We start from the raw sequence: 11,753 nt of genomic DNA on the forward strand, positions 1-11,753 counted from the left end.
ACTACCATATTCTAAGTTCCAGATTCGTAATTAATCTAGTAATCTAGTCTTCAATTCTGTGCTGCTATGCCATCGCAGCGTTGGACACGGTCCACATTTATTTTTCTCACCAGTCACTTGACTAGAGAACAAACGCTCCTGTAATAGTCAATGTGAAACAAGCTTTCTTACCACACTATACTTTTGTCTTCGAAATCCTTACCAACCGCGTCTGATGTGAACAATTTTGGATCACACGTTAGGTAGTAGTCATTCACTGGAAGTAACAAATGTAGGTTACACGAACGCAAAAATGAGCAAACGATGAAGCAAGGACGCAGAAACAAGTGCTTCGTCTATTCTCAGGTTCGTGTAGCTTCCCCTTTAGGAACATTTTTCAAGAGCAGAATGGGGAGATGAGACATATTGAGATGGAATATGCCAACATCCCGCTGATCGAGTTTACAGATTTGGAAGAAGCCAGTGCAGATTAGAGAGGTGATAAGATTGGAAATGGCTTCCATTTCTGCGTTTCAACCACACCATTCAATGTCATCTTTGCCTCCACTGTCATCTTCCATTAAAGCTTAGAGGGCGTCGATGGTTTTGACGCAAGAAATGTGGTGGAGAGACATGCTTTGATGATGTCGATTCTAACTTGAAACGAACTGCTGGCTTGAACTCTCCAACGAGCAGCTAGTAAAACTCCATGGGTGTACCTCCCCAAATCCACCAGGCATGTCCTGTGTAGATGCACAAAAGGCTCTTTGGAAGGAGGCATTGGTGATTTGCGAAAAAGTACTGACTGCAGATATATATGCTGGGAATACTGGAACCACCGTACCTTCTTGTGGCACCCATCGCCAATTCATCCATACCTACTCACACAGGCCGGAGTCCTACAGTGCACTTGCAGGGAATTAAGCTTCAAAACTTTGGCACAAATTTCTAAAAATTACGCACAAACCGACATCAGTATCGAATGATTCTGATACTACTTTCTGCATGTTCGACGACTGGTAGGTCCATTGGTCATGAAGTTCAAGTGAAATATCAGAATATGAATGAAAAACAAATCCAGCGTTGCTGAGCTCCGGATAACTATGGCTTCTATATTCATGGGCATGTGAAAAACACGACGATTCTGGACCAAAGTACAAAACGCCAGAGGATATCCAACGTCGACATTTGTGGAACTACCAGACGTACAATCTGGTTTTCTACTTTCCCCCAAAGAAAACAACTATATATCTTCTTCTTTACACTCCTACCCACTAAGACCAAGTCCCAATCGGGTAAGAAGAACTGCACTAATGCCACCAACCGTCGCTTGTCGGTCCGCGTCTTCATCAACGAAGACGAAGAGAAAGAAAGGACGAACGTTTAAAAGAACTTGAAGGCAGGCAGGTTGGATGCGAAGTCATTCGTCCTCTTCCTCCACAGAAAAGTCAGGATCCTTGGGCTTCTGGACGGCAACGACACCGCCTGACGAGGATTCCGACGCGCCACCTCCGAAAGCCACAGCACTCCACCTGGCGCTCGCCGCCAGTCGGGCAGCGGCCCGGACCGCGATGCCGAGGGCGGGAGTCTCCGGCTGGTTAGGGGTGTCGGAGTCGGCGGAGCCGGGGCTCTCCAAGCGCTGGAGCTCGGCGACGGCCCTGTGCCTTTTGAATCGGCGCCATGCGGCCTGAATAAAGCAGGCGGCCCAGGTGCGCCACTGGTGGGAGTAGAAGCGGAACGTATGCTGCAGCTGCTTGCTGTGGAGGCGGCGGAACTGGGCGGCGACAAATTTGAGGTCGTCGGCGCGGAGGGCGAAGGCCTCCACCTCGACCAGCGCCCTCACCGTCCGTGTAGACGACGGGAGGATGACGCTGGGCCGCGGGTCGAGCGCCCATGTTAGCAGCTCCTCGCCGCAGAAATCGCCGGGGCCCAGCCTACAGGAGTTGAAGAAGCCGGTGCGCCCGCCGTTGGTCGTGTAGCTGTCCAGGTGGCCCCGGATGACGAAAAGCATCTCGTTGACGGGGTCACCCTCGCGGACGAGGCAAGTTCCGTTGGTGCACAGTGCGGGCTTCAGCCGCTCGCAGATCGCATCCAGCATCTGGTCGTCCATCTGGTCAAACAGCGGCACCTGTTCTTCCAAACGACAAACCATCAGGAGGCGGAACCAACAAGGGGAAGGGGTCTCTGGATTTCGACCGTTCATGGTACCGAAACAAGCCAAACCTGGCTGAATTTGGTAGTAATAGCAGGGTGTTCTGCGCTTAGCAAGGGAGACATATACAGGCGAGGAGGAGGGAAGCGCTTACTCGTCTAACGAGGTCGAGGCAGAGATGGCGCTTGATGTCTCGGCGCAGATCGACGGGGAGGCCCTTGAGGATGGCTTCCTCGTCCACCCCTCTGGTTGCCACCCACTTGTACTGATCATACTTCCTCACGCATTGCTTTAAATCCGGGGGAAGCTGCCTGTGCCTCATCCACTCCTCCGTGTCCGTTCTCTTGATCCTCCACTCTTCCAGCCTCACCGTCGTCGACTGCAAGTACGTCTGGGTTTGGTGGTACAGCATGCCAAACAAATATAGTGTAATAACCACGTCATGTCGTCTCGCAAATGAATACAAAACGAACAACAATAAAGATGCAACACCCACACATTCCTCGTGCGGACGGGAGTCCCTGGCTACCATGCAGTTATTTCTCTCATTCTCTGAGATTATAAAGATCGTACCATGGTGTCTCTCACAATGGTATTTCAATTTGACCCTGGATGTATATCAATTTCATGGGCCAGAGGTCCCTTCAAGTTTCAAGTGGTCGTCAATCTCTTGGAATTTGTAATTACTATTTTGAAGGAATTTTGATGGCAAAATTTTAAAATGAAAAAAAAAAAAAAAAAAAAAAAACTTATCCTCTTACTGAAGTTTCCCTTCGTCCAGGAGCAGTGAAGATTTAGCATTTCTAATACATTCTTTCCAAGGAAAGGGACTCACCTGCATGTTCCCAATTAATAAGGCAAACAGCACAAGGCCAAGAACAGCAATCAGAATCGCGAAGCTGATCTCTCCCACGAAAGTGCTTGTCTGAAGGTTTTGTCCCAAACAGCTGCACAGGTTATAGAAGCCTTCGACTTGGGAAGCATTGCAGATAATGAGACATCAAAAAGATTTTATTTTCTTAAAGGTATGTGGAGCTGACCTGAGATTTTGCAGTCCCCACCACAGGCAATAGAAGTACTTGTTGAAAAACTTTGAAGATGTTGCTCCTGAGTTTAACGCATCTCCATAGATTCCATACTCATAAAAGTTACTATTGGGACTGCATAGCAGCGTAACCTTACTTGATTGAACCCATGACTGTCTGAGAGCCTCCATGCTCTTGTCCATCCTTCGGCAGTCCAAGAATCTGTACTGGCATGGGCCCTGAGCGTTGCATACTTTTTCCCAGCATGACACATCACGCTCGATTGCAAGGAGGTACCAAGAGGCTCCTAGCACCTGTGAGAGTCATCGTTCCGATCAAAGAAACATCGAATCTACTTGAGCTTTGCATCATAAATTTGACGTTACATGTTATTGTTTAAAACAAATATCCACATTCAACTTTTCTGGATACAAAGAATCCAGTAGCATCCAGTTTGAAGAATCTTGAAAATGTTGGAAATTAATCCCAGTTTCTGGTATCTATATGTTCTGACATAGAAGAGATTTATAAGGCATTTTTTGAAGAAAATCAGTTCTTTAATATCTAAAAATGCTCTTTATAAAAGAAAACTAAGCATGAGGAAAGTGAGTTTGAAGATTTAAGTTACTTCTTGATGGTGAAGAAGAAAACTCTCATCATCACTGAAGAAAAGAAGTCCTTCTCATGATGGCTTTTGAATAGGTCTTGCACAATATTTGAGAGAAGTTTCATCATCTTCATTTTAACTTTGCATTAAAGATGTATGCTTTTGGATGCCAAAAATGGAGGTGCTCTTATTTTATGTCATTGAGATTAGTCAATATTAAAGATAGCGAGATCTCTAAGGATTAGCCCTTTTGTTGTTTGACTTTCTTTTTGGCCAACAGAACCTGCTCTATGGGAATCACCAGCAATCGATTTATACATTTTGATCGCACGATGTTGTGGGCATTTTTCAAATCTGTTATGTTGTAAAACAGACAGTGGGTACTTCCACTATGGTGTATGTCCTAAGTCTGAAGCACTAAAAAAATAGAGCACCATGATTTTCTTTTATCAAATGATAAAGATCGACTATTGTTTCAGGAAGTAAGATCACAAGTTCAAACAAATGAAGTTGGCTTAGAAGTTAGATCTCATCACATGAAAAGAACATATATTAGCTGATGTGTTCTAACCTTCAAAGAGTATGCAATCTATTCCATTTGCAGTTTTTCTATAACAAAAGACTTGCAAACTTGTGGCTTTTATGTTTACCAATAAGATGGAAAATTGCTGCCATCTTATGCTTCTTCAAATACATTACAAAAGCTAGTAACAGATTATCAGATATAGAAAGAAGATATGTAACAGACAGCCAGATACACAAACAAGGATCTGCCATCTTTACATGGTCTGCAGAATACAAATTGAGGAATGATACATGCCAGCCGAAGAAGTAGCATATGACTCTTCTTCTTTAATGATAATGAATTTAGTGGTACAATGATGCTGAGAGCTTAGGAAGTTAACCCTTTCTAATCAACTTAACTGCTTTTGATGGATATAATATTAAAATTTAAGGGTCCAAAAGTGCCTCTACGCTCCATTAACAGCAGGAATAGATGTAACAGTTTCATTAGAAGCTATCAAATTTTCAATCAAAATAAAACATTTCTAGCTTAAGTAGTTAAAGACAAAAACTATATATACATTCAAACTATGATATGAAGTCCTCTAAACCTAAAGTATCAGGGCTAGAACTCATTGATGGATGACAGCAATAAAAGAATTTTAAATGAAATTCTTACATGGCTTGCAAGCATGTATAACATCAAATTATAGGCAGCACCAGCCCATGCTGTCTCGGTCACAACTCCAGTTGTCTTCACAATTTGAGACGATAGTGGAACAATCAAGAATAGCCTTGGAAGATATTGAAATATGATAATGAAGCGAAGTACATTCTTTGTATTAGCCAGTGTGGAACCGTTTGAACTGGGTATTGCAACCCATATCAAAACCTGGAAGGATAAAGAGATATGTAAGAACTGATACAAGTGGTAAGGCAAAAAATAATTGAAAGGATAGAAGTTAGATATATTGTGATGAATTTAGTCAGGATACAGCTAGCTAATTAATGGACTAGCTCTAGCATCGATCAGCAATATGATTTCTGTGGTCAAGGTATTTGTGGAATTTATTGATGTAAGAGAAGCTGCAAAAACATTTATTAGTTGTGAAAATCAAAATTGATCGATACTGGGATTTCAATCACAAGTAATAACAACAGGTTTCCATAAAAGATGCTCTATTTGATTCCATAGTGACATTCAAATATAATAAGGTGAATAGTTTATCTCAGGCAAAGAAATTCCTGTACTAGTAAAAACCTAATTGTCAGTTATCAAGAGTAAATAAACTAGCATTCAAATGTAATTTTATCTTTTTAATCTTCTGGAGGTTTCTGTGTAGTTACCAAATTTAGCATTTGTTATATTGCCAACATATTACAGGTATTGAGCAAGATTTTCTATAGAGAAATAGAATAGAATGCTCCTAACCTCTACTTAACTTGGTATAGTGGTCATTGTTGCAGGATTCTTCTTTTCATAATTATGCTGGAAGTTTTTCTGAATTTATTGCGAGTAATGTGTTATGAGAGGTGTTAGATATTGAGGGTGCAGTTTTCTGGATTTATGGGACTTACATTTATCATTCCAGATAATTAGTTCGTTGAGGATTGTTGCAAATTTTTGTTTATTCAACAGTCTAATTTCAGAACTATACGGTCTATGATTGTTACAGCTCATGCCTACCATCAAATTTTAAATGGTAACAACAGAAACCTCTATCATGATACGTGCACACAATTGCGTCATACATCTTTTGTGAGTAGATCTGAAGATGACACAAGAAGAGGGTCAATTTGACATCGTTAAAAGCCTCCCTTTTTTACGTGAGCAAAGTCTCTGTCAAGCAAGGAGATTCCAAGCAATGCATTAACTGGCAAAATGATCGTTGCTTAGATAAACAGAAACATGTAGCAGCTCGGGGATTTACCTGAGGAAGTGGTAATGCAGCAATCAGATCAACCCAGAATTCCTTTTGTAGATACCTCGATGCAATTTTGGATGGCTCGATGACAAGTTCACCTCTTCCAAATACACGAGAGGAAGGGGCAATATATGCTGTCCGGAAGCGAATAAAAATATGAATCACATAAAACATATCTGCTATTGAACGCACAATGGTGAGGACAATCTCAAGGGCCGTATCAATTTCTATACATGCTCCTTCAGTGCCAGGTAAGTAGAAGAAGAGGGGATCCACAAAAAGAGAAATTAAACAGGCCACTAGAAAAACTTTATTCCAACGTTGCAGGAGAGTGCCTCTAGGATCCAATATTTTTCTTTTTACTCTTTCGTAATCCTCAGAAAACACCCGGGAAAGAACTTTTGATTTTAATGACTTCCCCGAGCTTTTGAGACCTTGCTGATCGCTGATTTTAGGAACTTGCTGATCGACCTTCTTAGGACATGATACTGGTATTTGAGTCCCATCTATTCTGAATGTCAGCTTAACCATGCTATCTGATTTACATCTTGTCAAATCAGCCACTTCAGGATCATCCTGAAACCTGAAAGAAAGACTAATCCTCAATGCGAGATCCAATTTGAAGACTAGCATATAGTGTACAAATCTTCCGCGCAAAATTCATGTATTTTGGGACAAGGAAACTTAAAAACGAGCAAACATGGAATGCACCACCGTCTTATATATTCCTCCTTAACATTCCAAGGGAACGACTCGGTTTCTCCTCATTTGGGAAGGAAGAGTAATGGTCAATACTTGACGGGTTAAACTATCAAAAACAGATGTCTTAACGGTGAAACTAACCGGCAGATTTTGCCTTACCTGTGTAACATAGGAAAGCCGTGTACTTTTCTACATCTGTTAAGTTTTTTGCGTGAGAAACGGCAAACAATGAAATTTGACATCAGAAAACATGGAAAACTTGAATCATATCGCCGGTGTAGCTATTCACGAATATCAGAATTCCTTTTCGTAATCTTTGTAGTTATACTGCTTTTGAACTTCTGTATGCAAATTGATGTTTTTAACAAGTGAAAACCATGCTCGTAGAAAGCAAGGAGAGCCCAAGAGTTCAAATTTCCACTTGATTCGTTTTTAATTCCTTAAAATGTATTTTCTCTTACACTGTAATTTTGTTGTGGCTGAAAAGTTTGACAAATTTCCTTCCGTCTGTAAACAACCAGCGGCTTTATATTTGATTTTGTATTCTTCTCAATGCACTTCTGCTACCTTTGACACCGAAGATTAGAACTATTGAGATATCGTGAACTTCACATGTTGATCGACCATTCCAAATATGTGATTCTATGAAACATCGACCAACAAATTCTTACCATGAATTTAAACTGCATATGTACAAAACCGAATAAGATGCCCATACTGTTTCATTTTTCTATTTCTTGAAGGTAGCAACTAACCAAACCATGAATTCAATTCATCCTATGAAGGTTAGAACTTAGAAGTATAATGCAGGGGAATGGATGAAAACTAACCTCACAGATTTGGAACTCTGCAGCGTCATCATTTGCCCACCAGAGACTAGTGCAACTTCAGGCACCAAATAGGCAGCGTCCCACCAGAAAGCCGATCCTCTGCTTCATACACAAATTTGTGAAGTGGCTAGTGATCGTTCTTCAAGATGAATGGATGGTGTTCGCCGTGCCATTCTGTGGTTGATCTCCGAACCACTTTCAGCATGTATCCTGTGGAAGGAAAAAGATTTCGATTGCGACGCATAATTTCTTTTGGTCAAAAAGTATGCATCTTGATTAACTTCAAAAAAGAAAACGGTGGGGAGCACGAGATTCATTACCAGTTTCTTTCTTCCTTTTTAGCATCGATGCAGCAGAGAGAGAGGAAGGGAGAGAGAGAGAGCTCACGTCGAAGACAAAAACCTGGTTCTTGTGAACTCCTTTAACCACTGCCACATCCGTTCACCTTTACTTTTGAAGATGTGAGACTCACCAACGTCCCTGAAGATCTTCCCTTGGAGGCTATGAATCTGCCCGTCATATCTCAGATACTTTTCTCATTTATTTCTTTCTTAAAGCAAGGTGGTCATGGGGAAACGAACCCGCGATGCCTTTGGTTAAGATCAGCCAACTCATTCACTCCTCCTGTCAATAGGAGTCTAAAGTGGAACCACGGCCCACTTACCGATGCCAGTCACGCTCTCCCCCACCTCTTACATCTGAAAATTGACAACTTAGATGCTCGGCTTGAACTTGAGTTACAATCCATCTTGTCCTGTGGACTCTACGCACATCTCAACTCCATCTCATCTACCAAAAAAGAAGGAAAGACTCAGAAGGATGCGTGATTCTTAGGTGGCATTGTCGTTCATGAAATTACCATGATGGAGCAGTTGGCTTTTCTGCAAGATTTGTGAAGTCATGGACACATAATGCATAAGTTGCGTTTGCCTTCTGGCTTACGACATGGAAGACCGAATCACTTGTTTCGGTTGGATTCTGGCTCTGCTGTGATTCTAATCACCGAAATTGCTAGTTTCTCCGTGATGGAAGGAAGGTTACTTTTCCTCACTCCAGGAGACAAAAAGAAAAGGAAGGTTAAGAAAAAGACAGTAGAGAGAAAGTACGCCTAAATGTAAGGAGCCGGTTGGGGGAAAGATGATTGGCATGGTGCTATACAACCCCAAGGCCCTCCTCTCACAGAAAAAATGGTATACGAGGGGAACAAAAAAATTCAGAAGAAAAACTTCTTTCAACTAAAGAAACAGAACAACTCTTGTATGTTTGTGGGCGCGTATGTGAGAAAGAGGAGATGCTTCATGGTTGACTATCTTACTTGTCGCTGATCAAATAGCTTTTCACGTGCCCGCACGGTTTCCCTCCTTCTCTTTGGGCTTTACCGCATTGACGATAGCCTTCGTAATCCCAGGTGCAGCAGGATAGAGGCACCGAGCCTCTTGTACTCTCATAGGCGCCTGAAATCACTCTAGGAAGTACCGAGCCCTCTTAAAACCTCGTGAAAATTACTCTAGAAGCACCAAGCCCTCTTAAAATGTCGCAGGCGCCTATAAAATTATTATACCAGGACAGTCCTTTGATGACCCAAACAACTTCCTTTCTTCTCCCATTTTATTATTGAATACCAGGAATAGGACTTGTAAGTACTTTTCTTTATTGGGCACTTGGTAGGACCAGAGTTGATTGCCTTAATTGGCTCATGATGTACTGGAGCTGATCATAGTTCCATGCGGAGTGGTGCCAATATGTTGGCTTCATGAGCAGCCATTGGAGATTGGTGCTTGATTGCTGCTATCATTTGTTCGGTCTTTTCCGTTTGAGTACTTGAACTGAAGCTTTATTGGCACCGTAGTAAAATTGAGCACCGCCAGTGGATGACTACAGAAACTTGTTAGACAACACCAAATCATGAGTTGCAGGGGGTTAGAGCAGCATTCAATCCACTCCCCTACATCATATATCGGTCGGAAAGTGTCTGACTGACTGTCTGAGATTGTCAGTGCGGCCCATACAACGTTGACAATGAAGGTGGGATGTGTGCTATACCATCACCGCTCCGGAAGATGGCAGTAGTTTACCCACTCTGGTCGGGTCGCTGTAAGACAGACGAAGCACTCGATTGAGTACTGTCTTTGGCCTCTTCAGAATGATGCGAATGCAGCGAATATGGAATTGACGAACAATTTTCTGATAAATGCAGTGAGTTTGCACCAGCAGCGAGACTGATTCTCTGATATATGGAAGTCGAAAGAAACATTGGCTGGTGGCTTTAACAGGTGTTTGTGGGCGCCATGGGGGCCCAGCCCTGGTACCTGCTTCCTCTTGATTCCAAGACTCCAGGGTGTTGGTGGCGAGGCAAAAGAGCTCCGATCAAAGAGCCATCTGAAATCCTCGATACCCTTCCCCCTCCCTCCTCCCCTTCTCTTGCTGCAGTAAAGAAAACGCCTCCATTTTTTGGGACGGGGCTGGACTCAAGTTCCCTAGAAGGGTCTACCTCCGCACGTGAAGGTTACTTCTGCTTTTGCATTTATCTGCCTTATTTTATCATGTACATATATCATCGTCAACGGACTGACGAGATTCCAGAAACCAATTTGTCTGTCTATTTAGCCTTGCAGGCGGTGTGATGTAGCCTCATGAATCTTCAACACCCTTGGCGATATGTTGGTGAAATTTGCAATCTCAAAAGGTCCGGTGCGGCTGCGAGTTGGGAAGAAGCGAGGGTGATTGTGGCCGTCAGCAGGAATCGAAATAAAGTCGGAATGGGATGTCATGGAGAGCAGAAGGAAAAGGAAAGAAGAGGCCAAGGACCAAAGACTAAACATCCATGAGGAGGAGGGAGAGAGAGAGAGAGATGACGCAATGGGATTATTATGGGTGGTTGCAGTATTATCAGTATGGGTGCGTATCACCGAAATGATGTAATAATGGACATAAATAAATTTTAAATATGGGCCCATATGGTGCATGAGTTGACCCTTTTATCTTAGCACGACAGTGCCGCCAAATGTTTATATGCTTTAAAATGCATCGCTAACAAATTGATTTAAACCACCGGCGTGGCTGATTGATATTTGGCCGGCCACATGATTCACCAGAATGTACACCATTGCCACTACACACAAAACCGCAAGAGAGTTGTTGTTTTCACAATCAGTGGATTGGAAGGAAAAAAAAAAGAGGTTGAGAATGGTGTGAAGCTTTCATATTTGGGCAGAGGCTTGACACTGTAAATGAACAGATTTCTAGGCATTTCAGGTCCCCTCCTTTTCCATTTTATTATCTCTCTCTTTCTTTCTCCCTCAAGGTCAGAACTCTCTTTCTTTCTCCCTCAAGGTCAGAACTCTCTTTCTTTCTCCCTCAAGGTCAGAACTAGTTATTGCGTGACAAAGAAGCAGGAGATGGTGCTCCAACAACGGAAATGACAAGTCACCGCCAGTCTTGCCTACGCACCACTCTCACAAGGGCCGACATGCATTACAGCTACATGCCAGTCAGGGGGTTTGCCTCCTCTAACGCACCGATGCTTCTCCACCGCCCCACCACACCCTTTAATTCCTTTTGCCATTTTTATTCGGCCTCCTCTGCTCTCCTGTAACACAAAAATCATTGGATCTCTCGCCCCTCGTGCGCTTTCCTGTAACACATAAACAAATAGGCTCTCTCCCTCTCTGTGGCGAGCCACTCGTTCGGCTGGTGCTCTGAAATCTGGTGGAAACTCAAAGTTTTAGTTGTGACATTGGAGCGTCGAACCAAAAAACCAAAACAGACTATATGTTGAATGGAGCGCCCGCTCTTGCTGTTAAGGCAAACACACAGGCGTAAAAATTGGCGGCGCCATGGGTAGCTGCTTGTATATTACCACTCAAAGACTCTCTAGTCCATTTGTTAATTTCTCATAAATCGGCTAATGGAAGTGGAGAATTTACAGATATCACAAGCATTCGTAGATTGAACCCTTTCGTGAATCTTATGGCCCCAGTTTACTGCAACGGAGTCTTACATTTAACAGACTATACATCAGTTTTCAGG

The 11,753-nt window shown here is 42.8% G+C and overlaps 1 protein-coding gene across 2 annotated transcripts; it reads right to left on the bottom strand.

The window, feature by feature from the left end:
• Positions 1-1,039: 1,039 nt before the first annotated feature.
• LOC116246183 (protein CNGC15b-like) lies at positions 1,040-9,271 on the bottom strand. Of its 2 annotated transcripts, XM_031617919.2 has the most exons (10): positions 9,040-9,271; positions 8,584-8,774; positions 8,045-8,513; positions 7,725-7,934; positions 6,199-6,775; positions 4,947-5,159; positions 3,172-3,470; positions 2,967-3,078; positions 2,286-2,522; positions 1,040-2,107 (listed from the first exon to the last, which is right to left on the bottom strand). In XM_031617919.2, the coding sequence occupies exons 4-10, from the start codon at positions 7,754-7,756 to the stop codon at positions 1,400-1,402; spliced, it is 2,178 nt and encodes a 725-aa protein (XP_031473779.1). In that variant the 5' UTR covers positions 7,757-7,934; positions 8,045-8,513; positions 8,584-8,774; positions 9,040-9,271; the 3' UTR covers positions 1,040-1,399. The 2 variants fall into 2 exon arrangements, with proteins under 2 accessions (XP_031473779.1, XP_031473780.1); XM_031617920.2 differs by lacking the exon at positions 8,584-8,774.
• Positions 9,272-11,753: the final 2,482 nt, after the last annotated feature.

Source organism: Nymphaea colorata, chromosome 1 (assembly GCF_008831285.2).
Source record: "Nymphaea colorata isolate Beijing-Zhang1983 chromosome 1, ASM883128v2, whole genome shotgun sequence".
Classification (NCBI taxonomy): domain Eukaryota; kingdom Viridiplantae; phylum Streptophyta; class Magnoliopsida; order Nymphaeales; family Nymphaeaceae; genus Nymphaea; species Nymphaea colorata.